The 17,573-nt window shown below is 48.6% G+C and overlaps 1 protein-coding gene across 2 annotated transcripts in view; it reads left to right on the top strand.

Annotated features, from left to right (window-relative positions):
* Positions 1-7,581: 7,581 nt before the first annotated feature.
* ACOX2 (acyl-CoA oxidase 2) overlaps positions 7,582-17,573 on the top strand; it is a gene marked incomplete at both ends in the record, with an annotated part of 33,868 nt that continues 23,876 nt past the window's right edge. For both annotated transcript variants that reach the window (XM_079713487.1, XM_079713488.1), the window contains 8 exons: positions 7,582-7,741; positions 8,165-8,327; positions 8,539-8,690; positions 9,108-9,215; positions 11,356-11,475; positions 11,800-11,915; positions 12,617-12,789; positions 14,826-14,988. In XM_079713487.1, coding sequence (XP_079569613.1) covers positions 7,582-7,741; positions 8,165-8,327; positions 8,539-8,690; positions 9,108-9,215; positions 11,356-11,475; positions 11,800-11,915; positions 12,617-12,789; positions 14,826-14,988 — 1,155 coding nt within the window. The remainder of the gene's footprint in view (positions 7,742-8,164; positions 8,328-8,538; positions 8,691-9,107; positions 9,216-11,355; positions 11,476-11,799; positions 11,916-12,616; positions 12,790-14,825; positions 14,989-17,573) is intronic.

A 17,573-nucleotide genomic window follows, 5' to 3' on the forward strand; every position in this document is an offset into this window, starting at 1 on the left:
AAACAAAAAGGCCATCTAACTGAATGGGAGAAGATATTTGCCAATCATATATTCAACAAAGGGTTATATTCAAAATAGATAAAGGACTCATAAAACTCAACAACAACAAAACAAACAACCTTATTTAAAAATGGCCAAAGGACCTGAATAGACACTTTTCCAAAGAAGACATACAGATGGCCCACAGGCACATGAAAAGATGGTCAACATCACTAATTATTAGGGAAATGCAAATAAAAGCCACAATGAGATATCACCTCACACCTGTTAGAATGGCCATTATCAAAAAGTCAAGAAATAACAAGTACTGGAGAGGGTGTGGAAAGAAGGGAACCTTCACACACTGTTGGTCATATTGTAAATTGGTGCAGCCATTATGGAAAACAGTAAGGAGAGTCCTCAAAAAATTAAGGATAGAACTACCATATGATCTAGCTATTGCACTTCTGGGTATTTATCTGAAGAACACAAAAACACTAATTTGAAAAGATATATGCACCACTATGTTCACTGCAGCATTATTTACAATAGCTAAGATATGGGAGACAACCTAGGTGTCCATCAATGGATGAATGGATAATGAAAATGTGGTATATCTATATACAATAAAATACTACTCAGCCTTAAAAAAAGAAGGAAATCCTGCCATTTGTGGAAATATGGATAGACCTTGAGGGTATATACTAAGTGAAATAAGTCAGAAGGACAAAGACAAATACCATATGATTTCACTCATAAGTGGAATCTAAAACAAAACACGAAACAAACCTACAGATTCAGAGAACAGATCAGTGTTTACCAGAAGGGTAGGGGGCTGCAGGGGTGAGCAAAGGGGTAAAGGGGGTTAACTGTATAGTGACTGATGGTAACTAGACTTTTGGGGGTGGTCACTTTGTAGTGTACACAGATATCAAATTATAATGTCGTACACTTGAAACATATAATAAAATACACATTTAAAAAAATCAAGAGCTTTATCTCAAGACAATCAATATGTGGAAACTATGGCAGAGAGAAATTAAGTAATTTCCCATAGTCAGTAATAGCATAAATCCTTGGCAGAGCCAGGTTGGAACCCAGAACTTCCTCCTCCAAACAGTAGGGTCAAGGCCACCTTTCCTGAAGCCACCACCTTGTGTATGGCCATTGCCAACAGCAGCAGGAGACCCAAGGGTCCAGGCCCCCCAGTCCCAGCAGGACCTGCTAGGTGATGTCTCAGAGTTTGGATCCTGCCCCTTCCACAGGACACAAGCTGGGCGCTACCTTGGGGATATGGTGGACAGCTGTGAGGCCCCTCAGTGAGCAAACACTCCACATTACAGATAGGGAAGCAGAGACCCAAGAGGGGAGGGCGCCTGCCCAGAGTCAGCACATCTCAGAAGTCCTGCCAGGACAGGAGGCCTGCGTCTCCTGACCTCTTTTCCAACCTTGCACAAATGGGTTAAGAGACAGTCTTTACCATCAAAAGACCTGGTTCAAATTCCAGCTCTGTAATCTACTTATTGTGCAAACCTGGGCAAGCGACAACACCTCTCTGAACTTGTCTCCTCCCCTGCAAAAGGGGGAGCTGCATCCTACTTTCCAGTGTTGTTATGCAAGGGAAGTGAGGGAACCTATAAACACCCCACCCCACTCACCGAGGCCAGGTTCCCCTCTGGGTCCCACTCAAAGCAGTGCCCAATCCACTGCAGATACTCCAAAAATATCTGTCCAGGGAATGATGGACAGGGGTGTACAAATACTAATGCTAAGCATGAATAAGACAAGCCAAACTTTAGAGCAGAAACATGGGGAGAGAGGAAAATCGTTCACATTACAAAGCAATTCTTTCACTGAAGGAACATGTGAGGGGAGCCTTCTAAGCTGCTGGGGTATTAACAACTTGAGTTCCTGAAGGGCACAGGATGGCAGGAGCCATCAGGAAGGACCAGGAGAGGCAGCAGAAAGGCCAGGATCACTTTGGAAACGTAGCTGGGTATACAGCTTTTTTAGTCCCAGAGGAATCCAGCTTTGAGATTAGAGGACTGGGTCTCAGGTCAGGGCATGCAAGCAAGTACAAATAGGGTGGACACGTGCATGTGCACACACACACATACACACCAACCCTCACCTTTTAAAAAAGTGCCATAAACAAATAGGACCTAATTAAACTTAAAGCTTTTGCACAGCAAAGGAAACCATAAACAAAACTGAAAGACAGCCTATGGAATGGGAGAAAATATTTGCAAACAATGCAACCAACAAGGGATTAATTTCCAAAATAAACAAACAGCTCATACAACTCAATATCGAAAAAACAAACAACCCAATCAAAATGTGGGCAGAAGACCTAAATACACATTTCTCCAAAGAAGACATACAGATGGCCAACAGGCACTGGAAAACATGCTTGACATTACTAATTATTAAGGAAATGCAAACCAAAACTACAATGAGGTACCACCTCATGCTAGTCAGAATGGCCACCATCCAAGTCTACAAATAATAAATGCTGGAGAGGGTGTGGAGAAAAAGGAACCTTCCTACACTGTTGGTGGGAATGTAAATTGGTGCAGCCACATAGAGAACAGTCTGGAGGTTCCTTACAAAACTAAAAATAGAGTTACCATATGATCCAGCAATCCCACTCCCGGGCATATATCTGGAGAAAACTGTAATTTGAAAAGATACATGCACCCCAGTGTTCATAGCAGCACTATTTACAATAGCCAAGACATGGAAGCAACCTAAATGTCCATTGGCAGATGAGTGGATAAAGACGGTGTGGTACATATATACAATGGAATATTACTCAGCCTTAAAAAGTAATGAAATAATGCCATTTGCAGCAACATGGATGGACCTAGAGATTATCATACTAAGTGAAGTAAGTCAGAAAGAGAAAGACAAATATCATATGATATCACTTATATGTGGAAACCAAAAAAAAAAAATGATACAAATGAACTTATTTACAAAACAGAAATAGACTCACAGACATAGAAGACAAACTTATGGTTACCAAAGGGGAAAGAGAGGGAGGGGTAAATTAGGAGTTTGGGATTAACATAAACACACTACTATATATGAAATAGATAACCAACTAGTGTTTACTGTATAGCACAGGGAACTATACTCAATATTTTTAATAATCTATAATGGAAAAGAATCTGAAAAAGAATAGATTTATATACACACACACACACACACACACATATACACATATATATGTATAACTGAATCACTTTGCTGTAACCTGAAACTAACACAACATTGTAAATCAACTATACTTCAATTAAAACAGTAAATAAATAAAGGAAAAAAAATTCAAGCAGAAAAGAGTCAATACCAAAGTTTTTTTTAAAAAGTGACAAAATTCCAGAGTCCTTCCCCAAGCATGGCCATGCCCTTGGGATAGAGAATACTGATGGCTCCTGCCAACCTTTGTTTATTCATTCATCCACCAAATACTTGCTGAGCACCTACCCCGGGCCAGGCCCTAGGGTGGGGCTGGGGCTGGGACTGCATTGGTGACCAAGAACAACACAGTTCTTGCTTTCACCAGTGATTTAGACAAAAACCAATAATTAAAGAAAAAAATAGCCACCACTGTTGTGGGCATACCAAGGGTGTGTTGTCTCTTTCTACCACCACTTGTGACACCAAACGTGTAGTCTTCCCACTCCAACAACAAGCAATTCTCTGATTCCCCAACACTGGATGTCCAACAATTCAATTCTGACACTAACTCTTGGAGTTAGCGCACATCCCCACAGGTTTAGGGCTCAGTCCTACAAGACTCCCCCAACTTCAGACAATTGCAAATCTCAGTACTTCTGACCTACCAGCTATAAATTCAGGGGTTCCCATAACCCCCGCCCCGGCTTCAATAATTTGCCAGAATGACTCACAGAACTCAGGGAAGCAACTTTACTTGCATTTGCCGGTTTATTAGAAAGGACACAACTCAGGAACAGCCGTTGGGAGGGATGCAAGGGACAAGATATGGCTGGGAGGCCATCCTCCTAGCACCTCTATGTGTTCACCAACTCTGAAGCTCCCCAAACCCCACTGTTTAGGGATTTTTATCGAGGCTTCATTATGTAGGTATAATTGATTAAATCATTGACCATTGGTGATTAACTCAATCTCCAGCATCTCTCCTTCCCCGGAGGCTGGGGGAGGGGGAGGGGGAGAACTGAAAGTTCCAACCCTCGAATTAAGGCTTGGTCTTCCTGGCAACAAGCCCCCATCCCGAAGCTATGTGTGGGCCCCCAGCCACAGACAAAAAAGACAGTCTTATCACGCAGCAGATTACAAGGATTTTTTTAGGAGCTCTGTGCCAGGAACCAGGGACAAAGACCAAATCTATACATTTTATTTTACCATAAAGTGCAAAAGCTTGGAGCTAAGAAAGCAAGGCCAGGAGCTTCTAATCCAGGCTGGGGTGACTTCCCAAAAGAGTGTGACATTGTAGTGAGACGAAAAGACACAGGAGCTGGACAGGTAAAGCGGGAAGGCCCTGGGGACTTCGGTAGCAGGAAGACAGGGCAAGAAGGTTTTAAGTTCAAAAAAGTTGTAAGTTCATTAGAAGTGGCTGTGAGTATCCTGCTAGGTTTTCCTGCCCATTCCTACTGTGATGATCTGTCTCTCCAGCAGCCCCCCTGACCCCAGCCTGGAAGGTTCCCCAAGGGCAGGGGACTAGTATAGTTTTGTTTTCTGTGGTTTGGGCTTCCTGGTGTGCCCCAGTGCTTAGATCACTGTGGACATTCAAAAATAAATATTGACGCGTAACCAAATCAGTGCATCCTGTGCGACCCAAACCGTCACACACCTGCCCACAGATCTCTCACCAGCACCCTGCCACAGAATGGGAAATTCTACCATTAAACATCACTCCTGGGAATTAAGAAATTCTCTTATGGGGAGCTAAGAAAACATAATACTAATACTAATACTCTCAAGTTACAAATGCTTGGAGCTTTACAGTTTATCAAGAGCTTTCCTTCATACCCTGTGAGTTATAGTTAAGTCAAGGGAAGCTTAGAGGGGTGAAGTAACTCAGAGTCATACCTCCAGGATTTGAACCCAGATCTCTGGACTCCGGGTGGAGGCCTGTGTTGTTTCTTTCTGCAGAGTGAATGTGTGTGCATCTGACCAGCACCAGGCTCTGGGAGGCGGGCCGGATAGGCAGGGAGAGAAAGGGAGAGACAGAGGCTCAGTAGCTGGCACTCACTAAGCTGCCCAGCCAGCCTTGTGCTGAGCTATCTATCCTGCTTCACACCCTCCTAGCAATCTCCCAGGGTAGCCCCTGACCAGGCATAGCACGGTCACAACCACCAGAGGGAGGCAGGAGGACAGGAGAGTACATGCAATGAGCTCAACCAGGGAGAGCTGGGAGCCGAGGGCCTGCCAGGCAGCGCCTTCAGTCTTTTGTGGTCCGGCCCCTCCAGGGGAGGAGAAAGGGGCCGGGCCACCCGTGAGAGGCCTAGGCCTGCAGCTAGAGGCCAGGCCAGGCCAGGCCGACTGTGCAGACACAGGACAGAGGTGAGTCAGGTGAACCGGGCCATGGGGCCGGGGAGGGCCTGGGAGACTCCTGAGGACTGCACCCTCCCCGCAACTCCTACTGACTCTGAGAGCTGCTTTCTTCCATTCGACCCCTATTTCCTAGACGCTACCTGTGAGCCAGGCCCTGTGCTAAGTGTGAGAGCCATAGCACGAATATGACAAAGACTCTGGCCCTCTTGGAGTTTACCTTTAAGTAGGCAGAGACAGCAATAAACAAAAACATAGCAAATGAACAAATTATGTTACGATAAGTGAAAAGAGAAAAAGTAGAGCAGCGTGAGGGGGACTGGGAATGCTGGGGGAAGGGGCTTGGGATTTTAAAGAGGGTGGTCAGGCGGGCCTCACTGAGGAGGTGGCACTGATGAAGGCCTTGCAGAGGTAGTGAGGGAGCCAGGGGCACCTCGGGGAAGGAGTGTTCCAGGCAGAGCACACAGCCCTGGCCTCTAGAGGCTGGAGGGTGAGGGGCGAGGCCTGGGTGCTGGAGCACAGCAAGGACGCAGCGGCAGTTAGAGCGCAGGAGGAAGACGCAGGAGGAGAGGAGACAGGCTAGAAGGCCTTGCGGGGATCCAGGGGGCAGATGACGGTGGTGGGGGGGCTCCTTGAATGTGCCAGGCCCTTTGTCAGCATCCCACAGCCCTGCTGCCCACTTAGGGGTGTCGGTTTGTAAGCCTGTGGATGAATCCCATTTGCTATTGTACGTGTGGCTGCGTGACCTTACAAAGTCTCCTCTTTTCCCGGGGCTCCTGTCCTCTCTATAAAATAGTGAGAACAACAGCAGTGTATCTGCAGGGTTGTGGTGAAGAAGAACAGGAAATCAAAATAGTGGCCACCTGCAGGCTCTTGGGACCCCACAAAGGCAGAGCTGGCCCCCCAGGTACTCACTGCCTTGGGAGAGGGACATTCGAGTGAATGAGGAATTGCTCCTATTGTCCACTCTAATAGCACCCAGTGGGGGCACCGAAGGGCTGCTCGGTTCTCCCCGGGGGCACTGCCATCGGGAAGGCTTCTTAGAGGAGGTGGCCCTGGAGGCTGGGGCTCACTAGGAACACCAGGGGAAACAGCGGGGGCAAAGGGCAGGAGGAGAGGGAGAGAAGGCCTGGGTAGGCGGAGTGGGTGGATACGGGGCAAGGGGTGAGAGGTGGTGAGACGGCAGAGGGCATGGACTCCATACAACAAACAGCCAGCCCCAAGGACCAGACTCCCAGCAGGGTTCGAGGTAAACAGTGTGACTTCAGGTTAAGAGCTCACCCTGGCAGCCAGAAGAGCAGATGAGAGGCACTGAGGCCAGGTGAGCGACAAAGGTGGCCTAGGTGGTAGCCAAGGGAATGGATGGAACAAATGGACCTAAAAGACTCGAGAAGTAGAACGGACTATACCTGCTGGTCGCTGTGCTGTGGGGAAACGGGCTCTGAGAGGCTGAGGGTTTGCTGTGAAGGACGCGGGGCCCACCGTGGCTGTGGAGGACACACAGGAGTCCCGGGGGAACATGGCACAGGCAAGGGGCAAGCTTCCTCCCCTCAGCTCCACAGTACCCCTTAAGGCTCACGGAAATGGGCCAAACGAGCCTGGGACTTAGCCCCCCAGGTGCGGCTGTAGCATGGACAGAGCCTGTGTTCTGTGGGCGGACCCGGTCCAACTCCTGGCCAGCAGGAGCTGTGCAGCTAGAGGCCATGCACTTAACCTCTCTAACGTGAATTTCTTCGTACGTGACCTTCATCGACTTTATGTGAGAATTTCCCCCAGGCAATCAGACCCTGTCCAAATCTTGGCTAGAACGCATTGAACTACTGTTCACTGAGCAGTTACTGCATACAGTCCTGGACACTGCCTGGTACACAGCCAAGGGCCACAGGGGAGAGTGCGGGGGTGGAGTGGCACACGAGCATTTAAGGGAGGCTGCTTTCCTCCAAAGCAGGCCTCAGCTGACACTCAGCCCTGGGCAGTTCCTCCTGCACACAGGTTCTTACAGCCCAAGGCTCAGAGCACCCAGGCCAGAAGTCTCTCTTCTCAGACACCAGGCAGACCCGGGCTAGGATGGGCAGTCCAGTGCACCGAGTGTCAATGGGGGACACCTGGAGCAGGCAAGTGCACCCTGACATAGAGAGCGAGAGGCACGTGCAGTCCTTCAACGTGGAAGAGCTCACCAACATCCTGGATGGAGGGGCCCAGAACACTGCACTCCGGAGGAAAGTCGGTAAGAGGAGGCTGGGGAATGGAGCACCTGCTTTGTGCCCATATGCTTTTCTTGGAAAAAGAGTCCCTCAATAGCAGTCCCACCTTCAAATAACAAACTCTGCTCTCAAAATTCCACTATTAGAGATTCATTCTTTTGGACTATGAAGGCATCTTTAACATGTCAATATTCCCTGAGCCCATCTGAGGGATAGAAGAGTCCTAGGTAGCAGAAGACCTGGATGGAGTCCTTATTCTTCCACTGCATAGCTTTGTAACCTTGGGCATGTCACTTTGCCACCTCTGGACCTCATTCATTGCATCTGTAAAATGACAGCAATGTCTGACTTCCTTTCCACACCCATGAGGCAAGTGGATGGGAAGATGTGAAGGTACCAGGAACCTCACCCAGGACTCTAAGCCCTCTGTTCTCTGTCCCTGACAGAAAGCATCATCCACAGAGAGCCAGAGCTTAGCCTGAAGGATAATTATTTCATGACCCAGAATGAACGTTATGAAGCCGCCATTAAGAAGAAATTCCACATCCAGATGTTAGCACAGCGCCTGGGCTGGTCTGAAGACAGTCGTGAATTACTTTACGCTAACAGGTGCTCACTCCCAGGGCAACCCCACCAGAGAGGAATTCACCTGGGACCCCCCGAGAAAACCCAGCCCATGAGCTATTTTTCCCAACAGAGGTACTACTTGTTGGGAAACAAGGATATCAGGTGCCCCTTCCCTCCTGCACCCTGCCAGCCTGAGGGTACGGGGGCCCTTGTCTCCAGTGGGCTGTTCAACCACTGTGTCTCTCCCCTGCAGAAGCCTTTCTGGAGATCTGGGCTTAGCATTACAATTCGTCTTCCAGAAAGCCCTCAGGAGCCTGGGCTCAGAGGAGCAGATTGCCAAGTGGGACCCACTCTGCAACAAGTTACAGATCCTCGCGACATACGCCCAGACGGAACTGGGCCACGGTGAGCCAGGGCTGCTGGGTGCAGTGTATAGGTGTGCACTGCACAGTTCCAGGGGGCCCATTCACATCTCACTAGTCATAGATTTATATATTTAATATGAAGATGTTACAGCAGGGGGCAGTTAAAGGTCTTGAGGAGGGGGTGATTTTTTCTAATTTACACGAACATATTGTATGAGCTAGTGGTGAGGCAAGGTGTTCCTTCTGGAAATGTCAGCCACTATTCCCTATCATGGGCTGGCCATGTGTCCCCCAAAGAGCCCACCGGTGAAAGGAGAGAAATGCCTGTGAGTACAGCTGGGAGCTACCCCGACTCCATACTGCGCTGATGCCTGGGGGCTCCAGGCCAACCTAGACACTGCTCCCCGGTGAGATTCCGACCCTGGCCCAATGTCTAACTCCCCTCCTTGATGCCCAGGGACATATCTTCAGGGCCTGGAGACTGAAGCCACCTACGATGCAGCCACCCAGGAGTTTGTGGTGCACAGCCCCACGCTGACTGCCATCAAATGGTGGCCTGGGGACCGTGAGTATAGTATCCCTTCATCACCCCGCCCCCTGCCATCTGCCCCCAAGGAGAACAAAGCTGGACAGCAGAATAGCACTGACTCTGATGTCCAACAGACCTCAGATTGATTCCCTGTTCTAGACTGGTGACCTTGGGCAAGTGAATATGTCTCCCTGAGCCCCAGGTTCTTACGTAGTAAAACAGGTGGGATATGAAGAATTTCATCAGTGAGTGGCTGAGAGGCCGCCAAGGGAACTTTGAAATAGCTGAGGAAACTGACCCAAACTTTGGGGGCTGACGGTCAAGGTCTCTCTCACATGCACACTGCCCCCACGCCCTCCACACACAGCACTTGCCACAGCCCCTGTTCCTCTCATCTCCCAAGTTAATGATTAAGCTTGCCACCAGCCAGCACACAGGGTAGTCGATGAGAAAAACATCCCTCCCTTCCCCTGCTCCAGACACTCAGAAGGGCTCAGGCCCACCCCCAGCGCCAATCAAGCCACCGTGCCACACCACACCCTGTGGCCACCAGGTGCAGGCCGCACCCACTGCGCTTCCCAGAGTCTCAGTGATTTGCCAAGCCCCAAGGAGCAGGGTTCCACCAGGGCCCTCTTCCTCTGATTTGAGAATACATCTCTGAGGATACATCTGTGGCACTTGGGGACACATTAGGTGAACACTTATATGGAAAAAAAAATACAACAAGTGTGAGGAGTCCAACTAAAGCAGAAGGAGAGAGTGGGAGAGGTGAGAGACAAGCAGAGAGGGAGACAGATTGAGAGAAGGAGAGAGAAGTGGAGAGACAGGCCAGAGAAATAAGAGAGCGATGCTTGGGGCGGGGAGGTGGGGCGTGGTGATCAATGACCACTGACAAAACTGCAGAAAAAAAGAAACCAGCCTTTGAAATCAGGCAGGGTTCAAATCCGGGCTCTGCCCCGTTCAGGCCAGTGACCTTGAGCGCATCACTCCGTTCTCTGAGCCTCAGTTTCCTTTTCTGGAAAATGGAACTTCAGCTTACCTGCCCTGCAAAGACTGGACAGCACCAGCACAGGGGCGGTACCACCTGGATTCTGGGAAATGCTAGCTATCTGTATTCATATTAGGTTGATGGCAGAGACAGTCATTAATAAGTTTTTGAGGACAGAAAAAAAGAAAGCTTGTTTATTTCACAGTGCCCTTTGCAAGTCGCTGCTAGATTTGTTTGGCTCTTGGGGGTAGTTCCCCCTCTTTGTGAACAGGGACTTTTTGAGGTCTCAAAGGTGCCCATCTGCTAGGGTGGGCAGCAATGCACACATCTCCCTATGACTTGGGACCCATGTTCTGACCACAGATCCTGACATAATGTACCCCAGCAGCTATGATATAAAAATCCTGTCTCCTTGATTCCAAAGAAAATGACTCAAGAGCACACACTTCAGTCAGAAGACTGTAGTAGGACCAAGTTTTAAAAGATGCAGAGCCTTTCCAGATTGCTCCGTTTGGGGTGATTTCATTAAAATCCATAGCCTTTGTCAATCTTTGCCTTTGGAAGAAAGAGCAACCAGAGGGCATAGAGGGCTTTCGTCCCCTCAAGATCTCCATCAGCCTCCTTGAGGCTTCCCTAGCCCATGGGGATCCTGCCTGTGTATCGTAGGGTGGTTCCTATACAAACCTGAAGTTTAGACAGAACCCCCTGTATCTCGAGCCACCAACCCAGTGCATTCTAGAGCCAGACACTCACATTAAAGCTCTTTGGATGGTTCCAGTCATTTCCAAGGACGAGTAAAGGCCTTATGAATCAAGGGGTATCCTGACCAAGCATCCCTTGGCTGCCCTGGATGCTACCATCTCCGCTGCCTGGCCCCAACAAACCAATCCAGTCCTCAAGCTTCTGAGCAGGGTGTTCCCTCTGCCTTGCATATCCTGTCCTGTGCGGCTCCCCTAGAAAACACTCTTTGTCCTCCAGGCTCCTCGTGCATCCTCCCCTGACCCACACCCTCCAAGGTAGTTCAAACAAAGCCCCGTTCCAGCCTCACAGAGTGTCCTGCCCTTCCTGTACCACCACACTGGTCCTCCTCACAGACTAGGCCCACACCCAGGGTCCTGATGGGGAAGGTTAGCCTGCCTGCTCTGTACATCAGGGATCATGCTGGGCTTCTCACCTCTCTACCCTCAGTGGGACGGTCAGCCACCCATGCCCTGGTCCAGGCCCAGCTGATCTGCTCAGGAGCCCAGCAGGGCATGCATGCCTTTATTGTGCCCATCCGGAGTCTCGAGGACCACAGCCCACTGCCAGGTAAGCTCATGCTGCTTCCTCCAGGACCCCTGCCAGGAGACCCCACCAGGCCTCCCTGTCCTGGGGGCCCCAGAGGTCCATGGGAGAAACTGGGGCATGTCTCCCTTGGGCAGGGAGGGGTCCAGTTGTACAGACCTGGCGCTAACTGGCTTGATGACTATGAGCAAGGTTCAGCACCTGACCTCAGCTTGGTCACCTGCAAACAGGTATGACAACCCCAGTTTCACAGGCTGCTGGCAGGCTCAGATGAGCTGGAATGTGGGTGTTGGTACCTAACATACAAGCACTCAACTGATGGACGTTCCTACCTCTATCTCCTCCTAGGAATCACCGTTGGAGACATTGGGCCCAAGATGGACTTTGACCACTCGGATAATGGCTTCCTGCGACTGGACCATGTGCGCGTCCCCAGGGAGAACATGCTGAGCCGCTTTGCACAGGTGGGGTCCCAGGGAGGCTGCGAGCCTGCACTGCCTGAAGAGCGGACAGAGGCACCCCGCAGACTGCTGCTGCCTCCGGGCCCTTCTCTATAGAGCTGAGTTTGGGGCACCCCTCCCAGAGAGGCTCTGGTGTCCCACAGACCTGAGGAAAACCCCAGCTTAGGAGCTTTGTGATTTGGGGCCAGTCACTTGGCCTCTCTGAACCCCAGAGTTCTCAGGTAAATGCTCACCTCATGGGGTGGCAGAGCAACCATGGGGTGGGGTGGCAAGGCGATCTGAGGAAAAGAGGGACGGGCTGAGGATGAGGTGCGTATCTACCTACAGCGCAGCCTGGACACAACCAACCCCTGAACAGCCAGCAGCCAAGTGCTGGAGGAAGTTCTGGAGGTCTCCATTTTGCCAGGCATTACCATGGAAGTGTGGGGAGCTGTGGACTGTGGGGAGGTCTGGGGTGTCACAGGAGAGAAGCAGTGAACCAAGACACTTGGGCAGTGGCTATTTAGCAACAGACACAGGAGTGTTTCAGTTTTAACAACCAGCGTGGCCATACCAGCACATTCTGGCTGGCGGCTGGCTGTGTCTATCCCGGGTGAGCGGTTTGAGGACTGTAATGCTCTCAGGGCATGGAGGACCACAGTTCTGGGTGTGGGGAGGGCTGGGGAGCCCTGGCTCAGACCCACTGCCTGTCCTTGGTCTACCAGGTCTTGCCAGATGGTACCTACATCAAGCTCGGAACAGCAAAGAGCAACTACCTCAGCATGGTGGTGGTGCGGGTGGACATACTGTCAAATGAGGTCGTACCACTGCTGCAGAAGGCCTGTGTCATTGCCATCCGCTACTCGGTCATACGCCACCAGTCCCGGCTCCGGCCCAGGCAAGGGGCGCCCAGAGGAGCCACTGCAGCCCGGGCTACCTTGATCCCACAGTGCCTACCCCCTGACACCAACCCTCCGCCAGAGTGGGGTGCTGGGAGCACACGTTACCCCCCTCGCACACACATTCGCCTGGACCTGGCCCATCTGGTCTGTGGGGTCTCTATCTGGCTCTCTCTAATCCAGGCTGACCAGCTGGCCCAACCTATGTCTGTCAGTGTCTGGCCCCATCAGGCTCTGTGTGACCTTGTGTCTCTGGCCCTGTACCACCAGACCTGACTCAGCCTGTCCGACAAACTCGGACTGTTTCGATCCAGTCGTGGTATGGCTGTGACTGGCTGAGTGTATCTGGATCGGCTGGGCACCAAGCTGTGGGTGAATGTGGCTCCCGAGATTGTTCTGTCAGGTGTGAGTGACTGTGTCTGGAAAAGCCCAGCTGTCACGTCAGACTGTATTTGGCTGAAGTTGATTCTGTCTGGTTGTGACTGCCGACATCTGACCATGGTATGTCCACGTCTACACCTGTTCTGTTGTATGTGGTTCTGTCTGGCCAATAGGTCTACTCCATGGCACCAGAGGGCTCACTGTACCCTCTGCTTTAATGTGAGTATGTGTACACACACATGTGCACACACACACACAAGGTTATCAGATTCAGCAAATAAAAATACAGGACTGCCAGTTACATTTCAATTTTAGGTAAACAAATAATTTTTTAGGATAAATATGTCCCAAATGGGCACATACCCAGGATGCAGCAAACTGGAGCCTGGGCATATGGGGCCTCAGCATGAGCACAGGGAGAGAGGGTGGGGCTGGACACAGCATAACTGACTGAACTCATGGAGCAGAGACGAGCTTTAACCTGGCAGTTCTTGCCCCAACTCTAGTAAGTGCCCCTTGGCAAGTCCTTTGCCCTCTCTGGGCCTGTCTTCTCCCTTGTAAAGACTGAGATCACCAGGACTGGAACTTGAGGATGTCTGGTTCAAGAGTCCGGTGGTATTCCACACCATGGGCTCAAGGATCCAGAGTTCTCTAACACAAAACGGACTGAGGGTCGAACACCAGGCAGACCTGGTGCCGCCCTCAGCTCCGCCAGTTCCGGGAGCTTAGATTCTCCATCCCACCTCTTTGTCCCTCAGCTTCCTCATCAACTAAATGGGAGTGACAAAAACGCTCTTCCAGGGTGGTGTTAGGGCTGAAATGCAGTGAAGCATGCCAGGCCCTCAGCCCAGGGTCCTTTACTGGCAAACCCAAATCACCCTCAGCCAGCCTGGCTTCAGAATCCCGGGCTGAGGGAGTCTTCTCTGGGGGACAGGGGAGCTGGGAAGGAGGTATTGCCAATGATATCCTGTCGGAGCCCAGTCTTCTGGGTTGCATAAGACTGGGATGGTTATAATAGTACATGTCCAGGTGAGGGGCTGCTGGCCCAGAGAAGAGACACCAGGTTTCTCCCCATCAGCCACGGGAGGCGTCTCACATTCACACTCTGTTTCAATCCACTAATAGTTACCGAAGGCCCCTAATGCTGAACAGAGCCTCCAGCACTGAGAACACAGCAGCGGACAAGGCGGGTGCAATCCCTACCTTGGAATTCCATCCAACCCAAGTTCACATCCTCAGAGTTATCAATTAGTTTCCACATATTTCCCAGCACACAGCACATGCACCTGGACAGTGAAAGGTCAAGGTTCAAATAATCAGGGCTTCAGGGCCACAACCCCTCACCCAAAATCCTTGAGACCAGATCTGTTGGAATTCAGAACTTTCCAGATTTTCAGCAGGTTAATACGGTGCGTATACTGTAAGCCTCCACAAGGGGCAGCACCCATAAGCAGACATGTTAATATTTCTACAGTGAAATGTGTGGATATTCATGTTAGATGGAATTTTAAGGTTATTACTAGCGTCACGTCAGTCTACGTCAAATTTTGCAGTGAGCTATAAAAAACTGTCCGTTTTTAAGGCTTTTATGGCATTGGGGATATGGGAAGATGGATGTGGCAGGTAGCAAATCTTCTGCTTTTCTTCCCCTCAGTGACCCAGAGGCAAAAGTCCTGGACTACCAGACGCAGCAGCAGAAACTCTTTCCTCCGCTGGCCAAGGCCTATGCATTCCACTTCGTGGCAAACAGCCTCTTGGAATTCTTCCATCGCTCCTACAGTTCCATTTTGGACAGAGACTTCAGACTCCTGCCTGAGGTACCTGCTTTCTCTGGGGGGCAGGAGCTGGGACCATGGCTGAAATGGTCCTCCCACTGGGAAGCAGTCCCAACCCTGCCCCCATGGGCTCTTTCCACTTTCTCCCTCTGCACACTTCCAACATCCCAGGTGAACCGTACCCTGACATATAAATCCACCTACATCTGGCCCCCAGGAAGCTCCAAACATGTTAGAGGAAATGATCACAGATAGTGTATAGAACCCACGTGCACAATCCCTGGTGTGTTTTTTTGTTTTTATAAATTTATTTATTTATTTATTTTTGGCTGCGTTGGGTCTTCATTGCTGCGCGCGGGCTTTCTCTAGTTGCGGCGAGCAGGGGCTACTTTTCCTTGCGGTGCGTGGGATTCTCATTGCAGTGGCTTCTCTTTTTTTTTTCTTGAATTTTATTTTATTTTTTTATACAGTGGGTTCTTATTAGTTATCTATTTGATACATATTACTGTATACACGTCAATCCCAATCTCCCAATTCATCACACCACCCCCAACCCCGCTTTCCCCCCTTGGTGTCCATACGCTTGTTCTCTACATCTGTGTCTCTATTTCTGCCTTGCAAATGGGTACATCTGTACCATTTTTCTAGATTCCACATATATGCGTTCATATACGATATTTGTTTTTCTCTTCCTGACTTACTTCACTCCGTATGACAGTCTCTAGGTCCATTCACATCTCTACAAATGACCCAATTTCGTTTCTTTTTATGGCTGAGTAATATTCCATTATATATATGTTCCACATCTTATCTATTCGTCTGATGATGGGCATTTATGTTGGTTCCATGTCCTGGCTATTGTAAATAGTGCTGCAATGAACATTGGAATGCACGTGTCTTTTTGAATTATGGTTTTCTCTGGGTATATGCCCAGGAGTGGGATTGCTGGGTCATATGATAATTCTATTTTTAGTTTTTTAAGGAACCTCCATACTATTCTCCATAGTGGCTGTATCAATTTACATTCCTACCAAGAGTGCAAGAGGGTTCCCTTTTCTCCACACCCTCTGCAGTATTTATTGTTTGTAGATTTTCTGATGATGGCCATTCTGACTGGTGTGAGGTGATACCTCATTGTAGTTTTGATTTGCATTTCTCTAATAATTAGTGATGTTGAGCAGCTTTTCATGTGCCTCTTGGCCACCTGCATGTCTTCTTTGGAGAAATGACTATTTAGGTCTTCTGCCCATTTTTGGATTGGGTTGTTTGCTTTTTTAATATTGAGCTGAACTGTTTATATATTTTGGAGATTAATCTTTATCTGTTGGTTCGTGTGCAAATATTTTCTCCCATTCTGAGGGTTGTCTTTTCATCTTTTTTATAGTTTCCTTTACTGTGCAAAAGCTTTTAAGTTTCATTAGGTCCCATTTGTCTATTTTTGTTTTTATTTCCATTACTCTAGGAGGTGGGTCAAAAAAGATCTTGCTGTGATTTATATCAAGAGTGTTCTGCCTATGTTTTCCTCTAAGAGTTTTATAATGTCTGGCCTTACATTTAGGTCTTTAATCCATTTTGAGTTTATTTTTGTGTATGGTGTTAAGGAGTGTTCTGATTTCATTCTTTTACATGTAGCTGTTCAGTTTTCCCAGCACCACTTATTGAAGAGACTGTCTTTTCTCCATTGTATATCCTTGCCTCCTTTGTCATAGATTAGTTGACCATAGGAGTGTGGGTTTATCGCTGGGCTTTCTATCCTGTTCCATTGATCTATGTTTCTGTTTTTGTGCCAGTACCGTATTGTCTTGATTACTGTAGCTCTGTTGTATAGTATGAAGTCAGGGAGTCTGATTCCTCCAGCTCCATTTTTTTCCCTCAAGATTGCTTTGGCTATTCGGGGTCTTTTGTGTCTTAATACAAATTTGAAGATTTTTTGTTCTAGTTCTGTAAAAAATGTCATTGATAATTTGATAGGGATTGCATTGAATCTGTAGATTGCTTTGGTTACTATAGTCATTTTCAAAATACTGATTCTTCCAAACTAATAACATGGTATATCTCTCCATCTGTTTGTATCATCTTTGATTTCTTTCATCAGTGTCTTATAGTTTTCTGAGTACAGGTCTTTTACCTCCTTAGGTAGGTTTATACCTAGGTATTTTATTCTTTCTGTTGCAATGGTGAATGGGATTGTTTACTTAATTTCTCTTGCTGATCCTTCATTGTTAGTGTATAGGAATGCAAGAGATTTCTGTGCATTAATTTTGTATCCTGCAACTTTACCAAATTCATTGATTAGCACTAGTAGTTTTCTGGAGGCATCTTTAGGATACTCTATGTATAGTATCATGTCATATGCAGCAAACAGTGATCCAGTTTTACTTCTTCTTTTCCAATTTGGATTCCTTTTATTTCTTCTTCTCTGATTGCTGTGGCTAAAATTTCCAAAACTATGTTGAATAATAGTGGCGAGAGTGTATTCTTGTCTTGTTCCTGATCTTAGAGGAAATGCTTTCAGTTTTTCACCACTGAGAATGATGCTTGCTGTGGGTTTGTCACATATGGCCTTTATTATGTGGAGGTAGGTTCCCTCTATGCCCACTTTCTGGAGAGTTTTTATCATAAATGGG

Source organism: Hyperoodon ampullatus (assembly GCF_949752795.1).
Source record: "Hyperoodon ampullatus genome assembly, chromosome: 10".
Lineage (NCBI taxonomy): Eukaryota > Metazoa > Chordata > Mammalia > Artiodactyla > Ziphiidae > Hyperoodon > Hyperoodon ampullatus.